Raw genomic sequence first — 23,284 nt, 5'->3', positions numbered from 1 at the left:
CTCTGGCTTTGGAGTTAGGAAACCTGGGCTCTTTTTCAAGTTCTGCTACTAACTTGCTGTGTGACCTTAACGAGTCAGCTCACCTCTCTGTGCCCCCTTATTTGGACAATGTCAGGGTCAGAAGAGAGGATCTCCCAGGGCCCTTCCCAAGCTAACATTTAAGATCCTATGAAGAGGATTAGACAATATTAAAACTAATGTTACTAAAGCTGAACATGCATCTAATTTGGACACTTACAGTTACGACTTTCTAAACGTTAAATTTAAATTTTTCATTCTGTCTTGCACTGTACCACGTTTTCTGTAAATTGCAAGTAAGTTTCAAAGACACAGGAAAGACCCCAACATTTAAAATGCCACACACAAAGAATCTTCAGCAATGTATAACCAGACATAAAATAACTTTTAGATGACAAGCATGCTGAAAGCTACCATTGCTTTACAGATGAATAAGAAAAAATAACTAAGAACTGTGCTGTCACTTAGTCATGCAATTTCAGTTTCAAAGTTAATAGTTTTGAGAAAGGTTCATTGTTGTATTATGATTTTTTTTAAATAAGGAATGGGCACTGGGAAAAAATATTGAATAGCAATACTTTATTGAAGGTTAAAATAATCAAATCTGGATGAATCTAAAATCCGGGATGAGACTACATTTTAGAACCATCGAAAAGTACCTGAAATGGCTGCTGCGGGGACGCAAAAGCAGCAGAAACATTTGGAGGAAGCTGGGTTGCAATAGCAACAGGAGTCCCAGTCTGCCCATCCTTTCCTGTCACAACCTTTACCTGAGAGAAGATATTTTGAGAAAAAAGGGAAAATAATTTTTAAGATTGCTCAAAAATGCTTTGGCATTTTATCACTGATATTTCACTCAAATTTGGTAGGGAAAAAAAACACTAGGTACTAGAGTGACAGTTAATAAAAGCCAAAGTTTTCTGAATGCAATCTCTGCAGTAAATCCAACTTATCAAGTGAAATATACTTTTGTTAACTTCTTGTTTGAAAAAAAAAACATAAAAAGAATGGCAGTCTTTTCATTAAAAAAAAAAAATTCATTCAATGTATAGGCAACTTGTAAGGTGCCAACTCTATTACCAGAAAAGGCAGAACAAAGGCCAATGAGCCATGTTCAACAGGAAGTGATAAAGACAAAGGAAAAATGCACAAAAAGAAGAAATCAGTTTACAGACAAAGTCTGTTTCACTGGCTAATAAGCAAAGAAAAACTGAATTTAATTATTTTATACCAATTCTGATAAAAACCTTAAAACAATTATATATTTATCTTTTGAAAGATATAAAATGGTTCCCATTGTCAGAGTGTTAAAGAAAACATTTAATGACAAAGCCACACCAGATACATCCATTAACATCAATGAGCATAAGCAAAGAGACTAGCATTTGGGTACCAAAGGGCTGATTTCTTTGCAGAATAAGAGATGGCAGAGATTACAATTACATCAACTAACTCATAAAACAAAACAAGCTCCACCAACACAGATTCACAACACATGACACAGAAGCACAATATACAGTGCATTACAGTATAATTCATCCCTATAAACTTGTTCTGGGCCTACAAAATACAAATAAAAGATCATAAGCTTTTAAGAATCCTTTAGCTTGAGGAAATTCTTCAATAATTCATACCCACTATATGCAAAGTAAGATCAAATCCCAGAAATGAAAATTATCCTACAAATTCAATTCTAAAGTCATATCTTCCATGAAAACTGAAGCCTAAAATAACTATTTCCCAAAACCATAAATCATTTTATATTTGTACACATTTATTATCACATTTAAGTGAGATAACAGAGTGATACTATATAAGTTCTAGGAAATTCTGTTTCTGATTGGTTCTATAGAGAAGACACACTGACTCAACGTTTCTATTTAGGAATGGGGAGGTAGGCAAGAAACCCAAAGGAGAAATAGTAACAATAGCTTTTCTCAGAAGCAAATGGATGTTTTTGTGTATGCTTATTTAGTGATCAGTCCACCCCTAAGGAATAAGGTGTAGAACCTAGAGAAACAACCTGAATGTTTACTGAGTTATTAAATACCTTCCAAAACACCATTCAAGTCACCAGCCAAGAGCCTAGACTAAAAAAAAAAAAACTTAGTCAAATCAGTTTGGTTAGATTAACCAAGCTGAAAGCCCTGTTTTTAATGAAAACATTTTAGGGGTCTTGACTACAAAAATCACCACCATCACTGTTTTCCTTTCAAAACACAGCCATTGTTCCTTCCTATGGAAAAAAAAGAACTTAAGAAAAATAAATTCTTAATGTTATCAATCTTTATTTATGAATAAGATTCTTCTACAACTAAACTTTTAAAAATAGCAAACGATACAAATATTTTATTATTTACCATTTCATAGACTTTGTCCTCCTTGACATTTCTCCTCTAAATTATTAAAAATTAAATTTCTTACCTCATCATTAATAACCTCAGATTTTTCCTCCTCCTCCTCTTCCTCAAGGTCCAAATCATTTTGCTTAAGATATGCTTGTAAGGGTGCATAGTGTTTTTTCTTAAAAGCTAAGAAATCCATCATATTCCCTTGAAAATGCTGCAAGAAAAATAATTCAATCAAATATTCCTTAAAATTTTCTTTCAAAGACTCCATCTCTCTGTAATGATGATCCAGGCATTGCTTTCTCATTTGAGCTGTTTCTTGAGACGCTGGTGGAATTTCCTCCAATTTTTTAGGTACTTTTTTCACTCCCATACTTCCTGCAGGAGCAAGAGGAAGGTTGGAAAGACCCTGTGGCACTGCAACTCTAGAAGGGCTGGTGGGTCCAGGGGGTGGTGAAGTCATCCCAAAGGCTGAAGAGCCTCCAACTCCAGATATCAAGACACCCGAAGGCCTCTCAAATCCCATAGGTCTATTCAGCTGCTGTCCTTGAAGTACTTGCTGCTGTTGAATCAACTGTCCTTGAATAATACTACTGATCTGGGGTGGCAAGCTGGTTGTTGCAATATGACTGGGGCTAGTCAAAGGCTGCATGCTGGCACCACCAGCAACTGGACTCTGGGGTCCAAGATGATGAATGGTGCCGCCTGTCTGGGTATGAGGTTGTGAAAGTCTGCGTTCTCGAACAGTAATAGGGGCCCCCGCATGCTGGAGTTGAACCTGTCCTCCCTGAGCAATCTGGGCAATGCCTGAGCCCTCCTGATACACAAAGTGTCCGCCATTTGAAGGGCTCAAACTGATCTGTCTCACAAGGACACTAGCATCCACAAAGCCTCCAGTGGGGCTGGAGCTGCAAATACCCAGTCCCGGGCCAGGAGTGCCTGCCCGCACACTCTGTAAGGCCTGCACTGGCCCAGGGGTAGGCTGGGTTGGGCTCTGAGACTGGACTTGTTGGGGCAATGGGGAGGTGACTTGAATGTAGGATGGGGAGCCATGCTCAAACCTCCTTTGCTGAGAATTAAACTGAAAACCTGGGGAAGTGGGATTGGGGATTGGCAAAGGGGTCAGGGTGATCTGCTGGTTTCCTCCAACTACTGGTCCAACATTCTGAAGTGTAATGTTTACATTCTGACCAGCTACTGGACTTCTACTCATAAGCTGCTGTATTTGGTAACTGGGTGACTGTGGTGCAGACGGGCTTGCTGAAGGAGCAAATGGAGCTGCAGGGGACTGGGGTAGATTTGAATGTGACTGTTGGTCTTCCCCTTCACTGCCTGTGAAGGACCTGGACCTCTGGAGCTGGACATTCTGAGGACCGCTGCCATGGTGCATTATCGCTTCCTTTTTCCTTCCAATTTAATACTATCCTAAAGAAAAGAAAAAATTAAAACTGATTTATTTGATAGCAAAAACACTATTTTTGATTACCATTTATTTAGTGTGATAAAAGCAAAAGTCAGGTAAAAAAACTAGAGCTGTTGAATATTTTAATTATCCACTAAATTTGAGAATTCCAAAGCAGGAAATTAATAAAACATGGAGTTAACAAAAGCTGATTATTTTTTTAATTCAGCCCAGATAAGTCAAACCATTTACAACATTTGCATTCTTTAATTGTCAAACACATAAAACTGAACTACAACCTAGGAGTCCTGCTGCAGTCTTCACACTATCATGCTTGACATCCAATCAATTAGTTACCAAGTCTGATCAGTTCTCCCTCCTCAACATCTCCTGATGCTGATCCCTATGAGGACCCTAGAACAGGTACTCAACATCTCTTGCCTTTTAATCAGTCTCCTTATTTCCAGTCTTTCCCTTCTAAAAATCATTCTCCATATAGTACCAAACTGATATTCCTAGTGCACAAGTCCCACCAGCATTTGTCAATGTTGATAACCTTTCTCCTTCTAGGTACTCTCTCCCTCTCCATTTTCATTACTCTCTTGGTTCTGACTGCTCATTCTTAGTCACTTTTGTGCAATCTTCTTCCATGCCAGGCTCTCTGTGTGCACCAATGCTCAGTCCTGGGTTTTCCTCTCTTGTCTCTCTTACTTACTGATCTCATCCACTCCCATGGGTCCAATTATCATCTATATACAGAAAATTCCTAGAATGATTTATCCAGTTCTAGTCTCTCTCCCAAGCTTCAGTACTGTATCATCAACTGCCTGTTGGAAATTTCAGACTGGATATCCAAAAGATACCTCAAATCCATGTCCAAAACAAAACTCACTTGTCTTTCCTCCAAAACTCTCTTCTTTTGAACTTCCCAATTACCGTCCATCTTTCCAGTCAACCAGGATCACAATCTCATATCATCCTCAACTCCTCTCTCTCACTCAGCCCACATATCCAAGCAGTGACCAGATCCTGTCATCTTTTTCTTTACAACATCTTCTACTTACATTATCACCACCCTCATTCAAGTCTTTATCATCTCTTGCCTAGACTATTGAACTAGCTTTCTAACTGGTCACCCTGAGCTATCTCTACCCATTCCAATCCATCTTCCACTCAAGTGCCAAAGAGATTTTCCTAAAGCACAGGTCTAACTATGTTATCCTCCAGCTCAATAGACTCTAGTGTCTCCCTGTTTCTTCCAGGATCAAACATTAAGTGTATAACATGCAAGCAATTATGTACAAATAAAATATATGAGATAAATTAGATATCAAAGACAACTCAAAAAACTCTTGTCTGTTCATCTGTAGTACAAAGGTGGGAAAAAATGGATGTTTAAATATCTGCATAGAATATAAATAATTAGAAATAGAAGTGAATTCAGAAGAATTCAAAGATCTAACACCCCTGGTCCACAGATGAGGAAACTAAGACTCAGAGAAAGGAAGTGACTTGTCCACAATAATAAATCTATAAGTAGCAGCAGAACCACATTCTGTGCCATCAGGTCTCAGGCTACTTCTATCAAATCACGACACAAAGAGTAAGAAATATTAATGTCAAAGAGTACAATAATTTTAAACTGAGGCTAAGATAACATATCTCTTTCTCTTGCCTGAAGTTATTTATCGAAACAATTTCTAAAGATGGAGATAGCAGAAATCAATCGTTGAGTTTTGAGTTGGGAAGCTCTGGGTTTTAATCTCACTTCGCTCACTCACTATTTTATCCCAGGCAAATCATTAAATAATATGTACCTCAAGCAACTCATCAGGACTTATCCACTAAGTTGCCTGAAGTAGTTTCCACAATGAAGGTTGCCCCTTCTAAAGAACTACATAAAGTTACAACATCTGATACAAAGATGTGTCAAAATAAATTAATGCTGATAAAAGTTTTGTCCTTGCAAACAAAAGTTTCATTATCATTAATAACTGCTAGACAGCAGAAACACCTTGGCTTAAAAGGGCAAAGAGATTACTAAATCAACTGATGTTATACTGTAACAAAATATCGAATTTACAAACTTTACATACTAATAAATTAACCCAGTATCAGAATATTCCTCCAAAACACTGCACAGGGAAAGACAATGCCCAAACTACTTAGCCCAATTTCTAATCAATTGAGACATTTGTAAAGTGCTTAGTACACTGCCTGACACATGGTGGGTGCTTTATAAATGCTTAATTCCCTCTCTACTCTTCCCAATCTACCTTTCCAGCCAGTATCACCCCCAAAAGAAGCCTAAATTCTAAAAGGATATTGTATCATCAACCTCAGCATTCACACTATTCCCCTTACAGGGTTAAATGTCTTCTCCTCCACTTGAGCCTATGCAAGTGCTACCCCACCCATTTTTCCACCTCCTCCAGCCCACCATGATCACTCCTTTCTATAAACACAATTACATATTGTCTTGAACCAGTTTTTCATTTTTCATCCTCTCTAACCAGAAGGTATATGCAGGGACCATGGCTTATGTTTATTTAAATTTTCTTTTATACTACATACAGTACTTTGCACATAAAAGCTGAAAAAACACTTACTAATTAATTCATCTGTTCATTCAATAAGCATTTATCTTGGGCAAATCACATCATCTCTGGGCCTCAGTTTCCCCATCTGCAAAATGAGTGGGTTGGACTAGATCAGTAGTCTCCAAAGTTAGGGCGTTGTTGGAAAGCAGTCTGAAAGAAATTAGATACAGACCAACAGTTCACACCATATTAAGATAAAATCCAAAAGTTTTTATGATTTAGACATAACAAGTTGACATTAGAAGAAAATTAGAGAAGCAAGGAAGAAACTACCTTTCTGATCTATGGATAGGGATACAGTTAGTAACTATAGAAGGTAAGATGGAAATTTTTTTTTTTGCCTTTTGGAGGTTAATTGGGGTTGAGTAACTTGCCCAAGGTTACACGACCAGGTTTTTTGTGTGGATGTTAAGTGTCTGAGGCCAGAACTGAACTCCTGTCCTCCTAACTCCAGGGCTGGCGCTTTACTCACTGCACCACCTAGTCGCCCCTAAGATGGAAAATTTTGATTATATAAAATGAAAATAATTTTGCACAAACAAAATTAATGCATTTAAAATTATGGAAACAGATAAAAATCTTTGCAGCAAATTTCTCTGATAAAAGTGTCATATATCAGAATATATAAAGAACTTATTCAAATTTAGAGGATTAAGAGCCATTCCCCAAAAGATAAATGGGCAAAGGGTGGGAACAAACAGTTTTTAAAGAAAGAAAACAAAGCTATTAACAACTAGATGTGTTTTAAATCACTATTAGAGAAATACAAATTAGTTCTACATCTCAGCTATCAGACTAGCAAAGATGACAAAGGAGGAAAATGAGTAATATTGAAGGAACTACAAAAAAAACAAGCAACCTCATATACTATTGGTGGAGTTATGAACTGATCCAGCTACACGAGTAAGCAATTTTTAACTGTATCCCAAAAATCACTAATCTATGATACCCTTTGAGAACAGCCCCCTTTCCAATACCACTATTAGGACTGTACCTCCAAAAGAGATTAAAAAAGAAAAGGACCAAAAAAAAGGACCAAATGTACAAAATATTTATAGCAGCCTTTTTCATAATAGCAAAAACTTGGAAACTAAAGGAGTCATAATCTGTGGGGGAATACCTAAACAAATTATGATATATGAATGTAATGGAATATTACTGTGTGATTACAAGTGACAAAATTTCAAAAGTTTCAGAGGAAATAGTGAAGACTTTTATTAATGGATGAAGAGTAAAGTGATAACTAAATGAACAATTTATATAATAACACTAAGAAAAACAACTCTGAAAGACTTTAGATCTCTGACCTATGAAAAAAAAAAAAAATCACCCCGCCTTGCTCCAGAAAAGTAGGCTTAACATGCAGAATGAGACATACATCTGTTAACATGACCAATGTGGGAATCTGTTTTGCTGGATTATGAATATTTGTTACATGAGTTTTATTTTTCAACCAGGTGAGTGGGGAAAGAAAATAAATGCTCAATAAAATAAAGGGACAAAAAATGAATAGTTATGGGTTATAATCAAGGTTAGACAGATAAATGGACTGTTAATCCAAGTGGATGCTTAATGTTTTATATCCAATGTGATATAACAAATTAAAGAATATGTCAAAAAATAAAAACAAAGTGAGAGGCCTTGGTCTGAACCCAAGGGGTATGTAATCAAGGATGGTAAGATGGGTTCACATCCCAGTCTCCAACACCTTCCAATACTCCCCCTACACCCCTCCAATATTGTCCTTTCCTAGCTTCAGGGAACAGCGTAGAGGTACCAAAAGCCTGTTATATAATCTAGTTTAAACCAGTGTCTCCACCCCCTGACCTCCTCCCCATCAACTTGTGGCTTCTTGGACACCCCTAAGTTCTGCACTTGTGGTATAATTTACTCAGTGAGTAAATTCCCATACATACATTTATTTTTCATTAGAAAGCAGTAGCAAAGGATAAACAGATATGGATGGGCTGCAATTACATTATCATTTCCCTCAAACCCACTCCTTCTATACACAGCACCCCTATCCTTCCAGTATCCCAGGTTCTCAATTTCCTTGTTATCCTTAAATAATCATTGAACTAAAAATGTTCTTCATTTGGTACTATCTTTTAACTGCCAAACCTGATGTCCTTTTCTTAATCTCTGTCCTTTCCTGACCTATCTGCAGCATCTGATGCTACGGCTCACCCTCTCCCCTCTACATTCCCTCTCCTCTCAGGGTTATCATGTCATTGCTCCTCCTGAGAGCCGTCTTCTGCTAGTTTAACTCCCCTTTCTTGGTCTCCTTTGCTTTATCATTCACATCATACTTCCTAAACATGTGTCGTATCCCAAGGGTCTATCCTGAGTCTCTTTTCTCTATTCTCTCTACACTCTCATTTTGTGATTTCATCAGCTTCCAAGTGCTTGGTTATCATCTCTATACAGATGATTCTTAGATCTATACCTACAGAAAGTCCTACATCACCAACTAACTACTGGATATTTCAAACCTGATATCTGTAGATAGATATTTCAAACTCAACATGCCCCAAATAGAACTTGTTATCTTTTGCCTCAAAATCCACTTCCCTTCAAACTCCCGATCTCTATTAAGGGCACTATCATCCTTCACAGTTTTGCAAGTTGCCCTTGCAGTTAGCCCTGACCCCCTCATTTTCCCTCACTCCGTATGGCCAATCAGTTGTCAAATCTTGTTATTTCTGCCTCCACAACATCTCTTTTGCTCTTAAAAGGCCATAAGATGGCCTCTTAAGTGGTCCCTCTGCTTTGTCTACCCTCTCCAATCAATCTTTCACAAAGCTGCAAAAATGATCATCTTAAAAGTGCAGGTCGGACCATGTCACTTCCCTACTCAATAAATTTCACTAACTCCCTATTGACTTATAGGATAAAATATTACTTTATCATAACTTTTGTGATTTCTACTTCTGTATAAGTTTTATAATGTATATAATTATTAGCACAGCAATATATGTGCATAATTTATGAGTAAATAACATAGAAGGGATGCATACTCAATTTTTTTTAACTGATCGGGGATGCAATAAAAAAATTGGAGATCACTAGACTAGACAACCTCTAAGTTCCAACACTAAATCTAGGGTCCTATGAACCTGTGATAAAGTGCCAACCTCAGGGCACTGGGTTTCTGAAAAGCAGAAGAAAGGAAGTAAGAACTAAGAGAAAAACAAGGTCAAATTTCTCCTACAATCTGAGACTAAGGTACTAAAAATGAATTACCCTTAGACCTGAGTAAAATTGAACATCTCAGCTTCTACCAATCCAGCCAGTCTTCTCACTCTCAATTAATGCAGGTCAATGGCATAGCAGAAGACCTAAATCTTGGTTCCCACTTTACCATTTCATTCAACAAGCATTCATTAAAGACTTTCTAAGCACCAGGGATACAAAGTCAACTTTCATCAAGTACCTAGATAAAAGAAAGGAGGGAAGTCATCTTGAATGGTAATTGAGTGAGTACCCATAGAGTAACAACTTCAATATCAACCTTGACTCTTCACTCTACCTCACCTTTACCAAATCTTGTCTCTATATCTCCACAACATCTCTAAAATACAGCCTCTCCTCCCCACTCAAATGGCAAATATCTTGGTGATGGCCCTCATCACCTCTCCCCTGAACTATTCTAATGGCCTCCTCTATGATTTCCCGGATTGTGTAGCCTTTCCCCTCAACACTACATCCTCCCTCTACTCAGTTGTCAAGGCTGATGCTTCCGTGCAGGTCCAATCATGTATATCTCATCAAGTATAAATTCCTCATTTTGACATTTAAAGTACTTCACAACTTGGCCCTGTATCTCCCCTGCCAGTCTTCTTACACTTTATTTCCCTCCTCACACTCTTTGATTCATCCACCCTGGTCTCCTAGCTATTCCATTCTCCAGTCACCATACTTTTGTAATGACTGTCTCCCATAACTGAAATGTACTCCCTCATTTCTGCTTCCCAGAATTCATTAACTTCAAGATTAACTCAAAGCACCATATTTCCCATTGAAACCTTTTTCTTAGTCTTCTTGGCTGCTAGCAAAGCCCCTCCCAAAATTACCTTTTATTTATTTTGAAAATATATTGGTATATATTCATATGTCATATCCCTAATGCTTAGCACAGTGCCAAACATACTAAGTTCATAATAAATATCTGTTGATTAACTACTTGCAAACTAAGGTACTTGACCCACTATGTATCCAGCTGGTCCCATACCCCAGATCATGCTCCCATCCCATTCAGTCATCCACCTAGGTCATCCTACCACTTGCCTGATCTCCTTGACTCTCTCCCAGTCCCCCATACCCCTGTTTTCCATCTATTGCTCTGGATATAGTAATCAAATCATTGCTATCATTGCTTCCTGATATTTCACTGTCAGACTAATATATCAATTCATCACCCCTGTGTGTCCCCAGACTAAAACTGGTAGATGGTATATTAATATAATGAAATTATATTGCACTGTAAGAAACGATGAATATGAAAAATGCAGAGAATCATGGGAAGACCTATAGAAACTGATACAAAGTGAAGTAAGCAAAAGCAGAAAAGCAATAAACATAATAACTACAACAATGTAAACGTAAAGAACCAAAAAGAAAAAAAAAAGAAAGAAAAAGAAAGTGACAGTGTAATGATTATGATAAGCTTAGTCCCAGGGGAAGAGCTAAGAAATGCCGTCTCCCTTCTTCCACCTTTTGCTGGTAGAGGTCCATGGTTGCACAGCTGCCAGATTCAGTTAATGTCTAAGTCAGTTTAGTCAAGCTGCCTTTTTTTCTTTCTTTTGTGCTTTGTTATAAGGGATAACAAATTGAGGATAAAAGAGAGCTCTCGAAATGAAAGTGAGATAAAAACAAAAGATATCAATAAAAATTACTGAATATGAAATGGTAAACTGGAATCAGATTGTGAGGGTCCTTAAATGGCAAGCTGAGGAGTTTGCATTTTATCATAGCATTATCAATCTCAAGCTGGAAAGGATCTTATGAGTCCATTTAGTCCAATCCTTTCATTTTACACAAGCAGAAACTGAGACCCAGGAAGATTAAGTAACTAGCACAAAAGCACACAAGTAGTAAAGATCAGAAACAAAATCTGAAACCAAATTCCCTGATTCCAGAACCAGCACTCTTCCCATCTCTATCTATCTACACTGCCTCTCTATCTTAGGGAATCACTGAAAAATCTTGAGAGTTGCAGGTTCAGAATCAGGTTTTAGAAAGATTCTTTTAGCACAGTGTGGAAAATATATCAGAGGGGAAAAAACTGAAAACCAATAAGGAGGCAGTTGCAATAGCACAAATGAAAGTTGATAAAGGCCTAATCTACAGTGAAAGCTATACTGAATGAAAATATGGGTATTCAAAGGGATACTGTGGCAATAGAACTGAAAAAGACTTATTTAGCAAGAGACTGGAAACAGAGGAATAAAGATAAGGTAATAATGGAGAATGACTAAACCTGGATATCTAAAAGGGCAGTGGTACCCCAGAAACAAGAAAGTGTGAGGAAAAGGTAGCTTTCGAGGTAAAGATAGATAATGAGTTCTGTTTTGAACATGTTGAGTTCGAAACTCCTAAAGAATATCAATGCAAAGATGGCCAGCAAGCCTAGAGCTCAGAAGGGAAACTAAGTTGTATAATCATCTACAGAAAGATAACTGAACCCATAGGTAGGAGCTAATTAAATAATCAAGGAGAAGGACAGAATAAGAGAGGAAGAGAAGGTAAGGGAGGAGAGGAGGAAGGAGGAGAGAGGGAGGGATGGGGAAAGGGGGGGGGGGAGAGAGAACCCAAGATATAGTTTGATAGACATCCACAGCAAAGGAGAAGGTAGTGAATGATGACCCAACAAAGAATCACAGACTTAGAGATACAAGGGGTATCAGAAATCATCTAATTGGATCCATCTTTATCCATATAAGAAAAAAGAAAAAGAGACCCTCAGAGGTTACTCACATCCCCTAACTACAAATCAAATAGTCTTTCCAGATGAGAACTATTAAAAAGCAACGTTAGAGAAGTCAATGGAGAAGAGAATATCCGGGAGGAGGAGGCAGTCAACAAAGTAAAAATCTGCAAAGAAGTCAAGAAGGATGAGACTTGAGAAAAGGGACATTAGATTTAGGAATTAATAAACTGTTATTAACCTTAGAGAAAATAGTGAAGTAGTGAGAAATCAAAAAGCTGTGAAGTGAATGAGAGGTGAGGAAGTAGAAGAGGCAACTGACTCAAGAAAATCTTTTTTTGAGTTTGTAGAAAAGAAGGGAGATGCAGATGAGAACTTGAGAGGAGTAGCAGGGCCAAGTGAAGGTTTTTTTACAGACAAATAATAAGCATGGCATTATTTATAACTATTAAGGACTAAGAGTAGTTAAAAAGATGTTAAGGGGCGGCTAAGGGGCAGCTAAGTGGCACAATGAATAGAGCACCGGCCCCAGAGTCAGGAGGACCTGAGTTCAAATCCAACCTCAGACAAAACAAAAAACTAGCCATGTGACCTTGGGCAAGTCACAACCCCAATTGCCCTACCTTCCCCCTCCAAAAAGCAAAAGAGAGAGAGAGAGAGAGAGAGATGTTGAAAAGGGGGTGGGAGGGGAGAATAGAGGTGAGATGATAGAAGTTTCAAACTCCCTACAGGAATGCCAATCAATAGGATGAAGGACTCAAGTGAAGAGGTTGGCCTTGGCAAGCAAAAAGAACTGCCAACATCTCAAAGGCTAAAAGGAGGAAAGACAGAGGATAATGTAGAGGGGTTTTGAGCTTTAGAAAAAGAATGAAAAGAGACTCAAGGTGGGCAGAGCCCTCAATTTTCTCAATAAAGAGAGGAAAGGGGGAAGAGGAAGAGGGAGGTAATAGTGTAAAACAAAGGTGTCAAATATGGGTGATGGACTGAGTGTAGCCCAATTAGATTAAAATGTAATTGGGAAGTATTTAAAAAGATAAATAAAAATATAACTGAACAAAGACAATGTTGGTTTTCTTTGTTAATATAAGGCACACAGAGATCCTTATTTATAGTCTAGTGGCCCCTTTCTATTTGAGTGTGACATCACTGGTGTAGGAAGTTTGAAGAGAATAGAGGTTTGGAACAGCTGCTAAAGACAGTAAAGTACAAGAGTCAATGAAGAGAAAAATTGACTTGTAACTTAAGCAAGACACTTGACTTTCTTTGGCCCCAGTTTCTCCACCTGTAAAAGAAAAGTACTGAGCTGTGGCTGACCTTTAAGATACCTTCCAGCTCTAACTACTAGCTACCAACCTTGTATCTCCCTACCTTCCATGAACGAGGCAGATAAAATGATAAAAAAAAAAAAAAGAGAAAATAGTTGGAAGACTTACTCATGTTTAAAACTACAGTTTATTTTTTATTTTTGGCCTACATGTGTTGAAAAAACTTCACTACACTGTACTTTTGTGATATCTATATTTAAGAAATTTAAACATAGGGGCGGCTAGGGCTAGGTGGCACAGTGAACAGAACACCGGCCCTGAAATCAGGGGGAATTGAGTTCAAATCCGGCCTCAGACACTTAACACTTACTAGCTGTATGATCTTGGGCAAGTCACTTAACCCCAACTGACCTGCCTTTTGCCCTCCAAAAAGCAAAAAGAAAAAGAAAAGAAATTTAGACACAAAAAAATATTGTTTTCTATGAGGTGTTATAAGAACAATAACATCTGTGGCGTTTAAATTTAATAATTAATACTGGTGTTAAATGTCCAATTGTATTATCTATACAATTTACACAGGTAAGATTACAGTTGAAAAAAAAGACCACTAATTAAATGTTAATTCAGTTGTTTCTATTCAATTTTTTAAGCAACACACACTCCAAATTCAGAAATTACAAAATGCATTTCTAGATACAAATAAACAAAAAAAAGAAAATATGAACTAAACAAATACATCCCTAAGTATTTTCTGAGTGCTTATGAAGTTTAGCGTCGAAAGCTCTCTTTGCTCCAAGTTTAAAGTAGTAGGAGAGGTCTTTTGTCTCACTGCCTCAAGTCTCAATCTACCCCAATCTAGCCCCCACACATCTGCCCCAGTAATTTTTCTAAAGCATAGGTCTAAACTATGTCATCCCCTACTCAGTAAACTACAATCATCCCTATTATTTCTAGAAACAAATATGAAGTCCTCTTTGACATTTAAAACTCTTTACAACCTGACCCCAACCTACCTTTCCATTATTAGTGACCTTCACATACTCAAGTAAATAGTCAATGATCAATCAACAAATAAACATTTATTAAACACCTATTATGTGCCAGGCACAATGCTTAGCTTGGAGGAGACAAAACAATGCAAAAGACAGTCCCTGCCCTCAAAGAACTCACAATCTAATGGGAAAGTAGAGACATGAAAAGAAGCTGAAGAGGGGAGAGGGAGAGAGGGAGGCAGTGGGGAAGGGAGAGGGGGGAAGGTTCCCATCTAGGTCTCTGTGCCTTTGCATTGGCCAACTTCCCTCCTCCTCTTGCAATCCCTAGTTTTCTTCAAGACTTGGCTCATCAAGTAACACCTTCTTCTACAGGAAACCTTTACTAGTACCCTCAACTAGTAGTATTCTCCCTCCCAAATTACCTTACATCTATTCTGAATATACCTAGTTTGACATTTCTGTATACATACCTTCTGAATACACATCATATTGTGTAGAGGGAGAAAGAAGTGGATGGGAGGGGAGAGAAACAGAGTGGGTAAGGAAGAGAGAGAATGAGAAACAAGAGAGAGAAGGAGGGGCAGAGAATGAGAGAGAAACAGAATGAGAGAGTTAACCAAAAAAATGAGAGAAAGAGAAAGAACATACACTCTTTGAGGGCAAAGGCTATTTCATATGTCACTGCATCGCTAGCACTTAGCACAGTGCCTGGCACACAGTAGACACTCAATAAACATTTGTTGCTTGGCTGACTCATTACGGTTTAAATGGACTCTGAAAACTAACACGTGAAACAATTAGAAAATTATTACAGGGGCGGCCAGATAGCACAGCAAGTAAGAGCTCCAGCCCCAGAATCGGGATGAACTAGGATCGAATCCGGGCTCAGACACTTAGCACCCACCCAGAAACACCTGGCCGTGTAACCTTGAGCAAGTTACTTAACCCCAAATGCTTTAAAAAAAAAAAAGTATTACACCAGAGGATCAAAAAACATAGGTTGAATTTAGATATGTAAGCTAGGAAGGATGCCAACCAAGAGCTGGGGGAAAAATAATAATAAAGTCCTTTAAAGTTTGTACAGAACATTAGAAATATTATCTCATCCTCACAACCCAGAAAAAAAGGTATTATTATACCCCCATTTTACAGTTGAGGAAACAGAGGCAGACCTAAGTGAAATGCCTTGACCAGGGTCACACAAACTGTTAAGTGAGGCTGGATTTGAACTCAGATTGTCCTGACTCAGATCCTGTACTCTATCCATGGCACCACAATCTGCCAAAACAACATCAAATCATGTTCTAAAGATCCAAGATTTCTATTTTTATGGCGAAATTCTAATAATGGACATGCAAATTGGCATGGTTTATTAGAATATAAAGAAATTATTTCATAATAAAGAAATGCTGGTCGGTTATTAAGAGCTTTACAGACTTCTTTAACAGATTTGCCATCCTCTCTCTATTAAGGTACATCAAGTCCAAGCAGCTAAACAGAACCAAAGGAGGCACCAGGAGGAGGGGTTGCTCAAGATCACATTTAAGATCCCTTCCAACCTTAATATTGATGGTATTAGTGTTTAGAATCAAGAAAAGCACAGTATGAATATGAATTTCTTTATCAAGTCTCCATATACTAGAACATTAACCTGGAAAGTTTGAGACAAACAAAACTATTTTTTTTTTTTTACACATAATAACAAATCACTTCAACAAAGACAGACAATCCATAAAAATTCAAGGGAAAGGCTTCAGAGATCCACGGATACCATCATGGAGAATAATCAAAAAAGGTCTTCCCAAACCAGGTCTAGATTAACCACCGAGTGGACCATAATAATTCTCCCCAAACAAACCTGAATTTAATTCAACAAAAATGTATGAAGTGCCTACTATGCATAAGACACTGAGCTAAGCATTTCACCTTTTCAGAGATGAAAAGAGTCCTTGGCTCTGGCTCACAGTCCCATAGAGAGGTTGGGCAAGACAGTCTTTCAAGGTTTATGGGCCCTTTCTCTCCTTTACACACTACACTGCAGCCACCGTGGCCTCCCTGCTGTTCCCCATGAGGCAGCATGATACAAACAAAAGAAAGCTGTATTTGGAGTCAGAGGAACATGGGTTCAAATCCCACACTTTCTACTTGTGAGATCTTAGGGAAATTACTTAATGTCTCTGAGCACCTTAATTTCCTGAGCTGCAAAATGATGAGTGTGGACTATGACCTCTAAGATTCCTTCCAGCTCTAAATCTATGATGTGAAATTTGAAATGGATGTCATCTATGCCTTCATCCAAGACACGAATGAAAATATTTAACAGCACAAACCAAGCACAGCTACTCTACTACAGATTTTCTAAATAGACCTAAATTCATAAATCATAAATAACCATTCTTTGGTCCACCCATTCAATCAGTCCCAAGTCCATCCAATTAAAATCTTGTCTAGATCCCATCTCTCTATCCTATCCACAAAAGCAGAAGGAAGAGACAATGTAAATGACTCATTAAAACCTCAGGAAACTACATATACTCATTAACATTCCTCAGATTCACCAAGCAAGACAGTCCAGCTAGCAGGACCTTCTCTTGAGGAAGTCTAATGTAGACTCTTTGGAATCACCATTTCCTTTTCTAAATGTTCATTAATGATGTATCCCTTTAATACATTCTAGAATTTTTCTTGGAATCCAAGTCAAATCCATTGACCTAGGGTTTGCACATTTTACCCTCCCTTCTCTTTTTTGAGAATTGGGGCAATATTTACCCTTCTCTCCTATCCTGCGACACCTCTCCGTTATCTTTTTAAGAACTGACAGTGGCTCATCTTCATACCCACCCTGTACATACCAGTACCTTGGCTTGTAATTCATTTGGTGACTTTACACATCAAAGCAGTCAAGTGTCTTCTTACAATGCCCCTACTTGCCTAAGATTTCAACTATGCATTAGTCATTTTCATTCTGTCCTGTCCAGTCCAAAAACTTTGGACAGAGACTGTAACTCTAAAGCACCTCTTGAAAATATCCTTTCTGTCTACTCAAAGGTCACCTGAATTCAAACCCTTACCACACATCGCCCCCCTCACACACAGAGACTACTGTAAAAGCCTTCTAATTAGTCTCCCTACCACCAGTCTCTCTCCCTTTTCCAATCCATTCTCCACACAGTAATCAAACTGATATTCCTAAAACACAGACCCAAGTGTGTCACTCCCCTAAGCTGAAAAAGCTTCAGTGTTTCCCTATCTAGTAGAAGCAGCTGATGCCAGTGTATCAACAAAACATCAGGGCTGGAGTCAGAAAAATTTGGGTTCAAACCTAGCCTCAGACAATTACTAGCTAAGTCACTTCTGTCTCCTTCAGTTTCCTCAACTATGAAATGAGGATTATAATAGTACCTGCCTCCCAAAGGTTAATGAGAACAAATGGGATGACATTTGTAAAAAGCACTGTACCTGGCACATAGTAGATACTCTCTAAGTGTGTATTCCCTTTTGGGAATATACAATATACCAACTTTCCCATTTGGCAACAGTCCTTCAGAAGTTCCAGCCTGCCCTTCCTGGCTTTTTCAACATTACTCTTCTTCCCACTTGCTACCTTTCAGTCACAATGACCTAGCAGCTGCTCTGCAAGCACAACATCCTCTTTCCAGTGTCTCCTCCCCATCCCCCACCCCTCCCTCCTCATTTTCCCCTTAGGAATCCCTTAGGCCTTCAAGACTCAATCCAAATGTGGCTGCCTCCTACCTTAGGTTTTTCTGATAATCCCTTCCCCCAATGCTAGTGTCACCCCTCTACTCCAAATTTCCTGTTTACTTTGTATATATATTTTGTATTTACTTATATGTGTATATATTGTTTCCCCCCCCCAATAGAATGTAAGCTCCATAACAGTAGAGAATATTTCATTTTTGTCTCTGTAGGCACCTAATAAATGCAGGACGAATGCCTAAAAAAGAATCCAGAAGCAAACAAAGACTGGAGTAGTTACATCTCCTTTCCTTCGACATTTTGGATCCTTTGGAACTCTTAACTCCATGAACCTATGATCACGCCATTCCCCCCTTGATTCCATCAATCCTTCTCTGATCCTCCTCTTGCCTTCAATACAACTACAAGGAATATTTTAAAACCTTGGGGTTTTTTGTCCTTGGTAACCTCAGCTCCTACTGAAAGACTAAGGACTACGCAACATACTTTTTTTGTCTTCCATTACCTTCCCTTGTTTCCAAAACTTCTTTTGGTATTCTTCATTAAAATTTTGAATTATGCATCAAAAGTCATTAAATACTACTCATAACCTTTAATCCAAATGTCCCACTACTAGCATCTACTCTAAGAAGGGCAAAAACAAACAGGCCCCACAAAATATTCAGAGCTGCATTTTTTGTAATAGGAAGTCATAATCAGTATGGGTGCTCATCAATTGGAGAACTGCTAGTCAATTGTGGCATATGGCATATGAATGCAATGTAACTATTGTAACTATGTATAATGTACATATAATGTATATAATGTAACTATTATACTATAAGAACTTAACATGGGAATTCAGAGAAGCACTGGGAAGACTTAATAGGAACTGATGCGAAGTGAAGTAGGACCAATAGTAAACTGAAGCAAGTAAGAACAATATACAAAAAGAAATAATTAAAATAATGTAAATAAAAATAATAAAAGACCAGCACACTGATTAATTATAATAACCAATCTCAATCCTAGAGAACAATGAAACACACCTCCTTCCTCTTGATAATGAGGTGGAAGCATTAGAGATAGACTGCATAGGTTGTCAGATGGACCACTGGGTTGTCTGGTTTTACTTAACTGTTTTTTATTACAAGTTATGTTCACTGAAAGGAGGAATATATCAGGAAATGACTGGTGTCAAAACAAGTTATATAAATAAAATTTCAAAAATTGAAACCAATATAAGTTGAGCTCAATGAAGGGAAATTTTTTAAAATAAATGAAAGCTTCATGAGTTAAAATAAATCCCTACAAATATACAACAGTGTCTTTAGGTGATTCCCCTTTTTTCTGCTTAATCAAAACAGCTTCTCTTTGTAGATTCAGATACCCCTTCTGGACAGGCTTTCACTATAGAATTTGAGTCCACAAGATCTTAGCTATCCTTTATCTGAAACCTTTGGAATCTATTCTCCCAAAAATCTAGGCATGTGTCAGACCTGCTTGTGAGAGCTCCTAGAACAAAAGCTCCCCTTTGCAATGCTTCCACCATTTAAAGAATGAAATTGTCTATCATTAAGGTAAATCAAGAAAGTACTAACTGCAAATCATTTGGCAGCAGCATATGCATAGATAATTTAAATCCCCCATCACTACTATACTGGGCCTTAATGCTAGGACATATTTCTCCTTCCCTCTTTGTGGATAGGTGACCTATGTTGTACTCCAGTGATGATACTGCTATATCTGCCTCTGTTTACAATTTAATGAAACCCTGTCTAATTCCTGGCTCTTCTTGTATGACACTATGCTCTTAATATACAATACCATTACACCTCTATTCAAGTTCCTTTTCCAATTTCCCTTACTGATAAAGACATTCCTCTACAGAACTAGTCACAGGTCCTAGTCTCAGTAATACTTAAGGTAATTCTGTCTTCTCACTTTGGGATCTTTAGTTCATCTTATTTGTTATCCATTCTCTGTGCATTCATATAAAGAAAGATGGTAGAGGCCAGAGTCTGGACCAAGTGCTTCTCTAAGATTTTACTGCTACTCTTATTCCTTCATTGTAGCTACTCCCTAAGACATTTAAGGCACGGGTTTATAAATGCAAGGAATTTTCTCTTTCCTCCTTCCTTTTCAGTGTAGAGCCCTTCAAATTATATTTGCAAGATCCTAAGACATTTTTTTTTATGAGTTGATATTCACAAGCATTCCATCCCTGACTAAGAGTTTATCATTCCTATATTTTAAGCCATGGTTCAAATCCTATTCTAAAACATTATCTCTTAGTCACCTATTCATTTCCCAAATCTATCTTTCTCTTCTACAACCTTGTTTTCAATGTGAAGCAGAAGTGAAAAGAATACCTATATCCCTAAAGCAACCAATTTCCTGCTTAAGACTTCATAATCTTTCTCAAAGTTGTCCAGATTCCTGAAACTATCAATTTTGTTCTCATGAACCTCTAAATATGAAAAGAAGTTATTCAGTTTGACAAGTCTTAGAAGGTTCTCTTTCACACTCTAGATAAATTCTAGAAAAGGATAGCAATCCTCTTTATTATTAATGCCCAATCAATAAAGAGCTACCTTTATACCTTTCAGCAGAGAGTCAGTCACCAGCCATCACTACTCCTTTTTTATCTTATTCTGACCTTTACTGGATTATCTCTCACTAGTAACACTTGTTGATCCATTACCTAGAAGACAAGCAGACACCTTTTCCTCCTCTGGATAATAATAGTTAACATTTATTGGTAAAGCAATTTAAGATTTGCAAAGCACTTTACAAATATCCTCTTATTACCTCACAGTAACCCTGGGAGATAACAGCTTTTATCTCCATTTTACAGAGGAAACTGAGCCCAACAAAGATTAAGTGAATTGCCCAGAATCACACTGCCAGTATTTGAGATGATATTTGAAATCGGGTCTTCCTGACCCTAGTTCCAGCAATCTAACCATTGTACTGCCTAGCTGAAAAGAGCTCCTAGCTGTTGCTTAATGTCAAGTATTCAGGGGTCTTTCTTCCCTTTTCTCCAGTCACAATCTTTCACTTTCCAATTTCCTGATAAAGATCAGGATTCCCTCCCGCCTTCAAATTCCGTTTCTTCTTTGTTTTTGCACTGAAGTTCTCCATCCATTTATTAAAGGAAAAGCTCATTCCTTCTGACAACCCAAGAACAAAAAGGAGTTCTTCTAGTGCCTCTCTCCCCTAGGAAGACCAGTCTGTTCTGGCAGAAACAAGCAGTACATGACCTGTGCCAGTCACTGTGAAGTTCTCCCAGTTCTCTCTGCTTTCTGGAAGCAAAACCCTGAGTCGTCCATCATCTCCTCTGGCAGCTAGGGGTCAGCTTACCAGGAAAATTACTAAAACTGACAGTGAGGGTTATATTTGTCCTTCTCACCTCCTTAGCCCATGAACAGACACAACCAATTTCCTTTCCTGGTCTTAGCAGCAACTCCCTTTTTCTCTTCACTCTGCTTCTCCTTGGGTACTTTTCCTTCTCCTCAAGTCTCAAAATCAAACAACTTAAAGATGTCAGATGCCATTTTGAATCTGTTGACTGATTAAGGAAAATTCCAAGGTACTAATTTCCAAAACAACCCTTGGAATCACAATCACTTTGATAAATCTTTCATATTTTTATACCCTAAAGAATTTTATTCTCACTGACTTGAATTTAAAGGGTAGCTGGTTAACCTTAATTCAGAAATTAGGAGTCAAAATTACCTTAGTATTTCAGGTCACTTTAACAAAAAAAAGCACATTAGAAAATAAAATAAATCCCTGTCTGCATTCTGAAAACAAAAGTTTCTGTGAAAACTAGCATCTCTGCAATATTATGACAGCTTTCAAAACCAATGTTAATTAAAATATTCTAAATAAGAGCAGAAAATAAACATTATTTATACTTTGTTACAACATCTAAATATGCACAAGATCAATATTACTCAAGGTCATTTTTAATGCCATTTACTTAAAAAGTAAAGACTGTATATACTGGTACCATTGTAAATTGCTCCCATATAGGTTAGCCATAAAAGCAAAAAGGAATACTGTGTAAAAATAAATGATGTTGATAAAGGTTCTTACCAAACACAATCAAAACAGCCCACTAAAACAGCTAGTCAAAGACTGCTGAAGACATTCAAGTACCTTTTTCAAAACTGGCTTATTAAGAAAATTAAGAATTTTCAAACAATGCCATGGCTTTCAAGGATTTTTCCAGCTTTAGAATTCTATAGTTCAATCTTATGATTTTATTTTTACATTAAGTCTAGACTTAGGAGTCATAAAATCTGGGTTTAATATTTACTTGCTGTATTAACCCTGGAGATGGGAATGAGGATTAAGGATGTGAGTATCAATTTCTAAATACATAAAACATGACGTGCTTGTATTAACAACGCTAGCTTCCTTCTGTTCTTCCTACTACCTAGCACTATTTATATATGGATCATTAGGATTACTTTTTAGGTGTCACAGATTTAGGGTTGGAAAGGATCTTAAAGATTATCTATGTTCAACCTCGGTTTTAAGACCCCCAAAGGTTAGGGGGCTTTTCGAGGGTCACACATGTAGGAAGTGGCGGAGCTGGGATGGAAACCTAGGTTACCTGACACCCCATCCCGCTTGCTTTTCACTGTACACAGTCGTTCTACCTGAGACTAGCTTTAAACGATGGAAGGGTTTCTTGTTTCCATGGGGTCTCCCTAGGAAGGCTCAAGAGAACCTTGCTGGGGACTAAATGCGTGTCACTCAGGGATCACTCCCACCCCGGGAAAGGTAACAGGAGAATGAAGAGGACTGACAGCTCCGCCGTTACTTTGGTCCCTTGCCCAACATCGCTCTGCCTCCAAGGAGGATCCTACATCCTGCCCGGCCCAGTCAGATGATGGCGAAGGACAAAACCACGGAGATCGAGCCAGGCAGAAAGCGCTACGACTAGGGATGTGAAGGAGATGGGAGAGGTCAAGTGGTTTCCCGGTCTCTCGGGCCTCAGTTTCCTCCTCCGTTAAAATAAAGGGG

General features: G+C 38.0%; 1 protein-coding gene across 5 annotated transcripts in view; it reads right to left on the bottom strand.

Annotated features, from left to right (window-relative positions):
* Positions 1-23,284, bottom strand: part of LOC138159773 (E1A-binding protein p400-like) — a 62,873-nt gene that overhangs the window by 38,819 nt on the left and 770 nt on the right. For 2 of the 5 annotated variants that reach the window (XM_069086157.1, XM_069086110.1), the window contains exons 2-4: positions 6,378-6,518; positions 2,443-3,791; positions 678-788 (exon numbers count right to left, since the gene is read on the bottom strand). In XM_069086157.1, coding sequence (XP_068942258.1) covers positions 678-788; positions 2,443-3,756 — 1,425 coding nt within the window. In that variant the 5' untranslated portion in view covers positions 3,757-3,791; positions 6,378-6,518. The remainder of the gene's footprint in view (positions 1-677; positions 789-2,442; positions 3,792-6,377; positions 6,519-23,284) is intronic. The other 3 variants (XM_069086317.1, XM_069086402.1, XM_069086243.1) reach the window with 2 other exon arrangements.

The sequence above is a fragment of the Petaurus breviceps genome, unplaced genomic scaffold (assembly GCF_028583685.1).
Source record: "Petaurus breviceps papuanus isolate PSGF00001 unplaced genomic scaffold, PetGlider_PUasm1.0 101, whole genome shotgun sequence".
Lineage (NCBI taxonomy): Eukaryota > Metazoa > Chordata > Mammalia > Diprotodontia > Petauridae > Petaurus > Petaurus breviceps.
The sequence above is the reverse complement of the archived record's forward strand: the minus strand, read 5'-3'. Positions and strand labels throughout refer to the sequence as shown.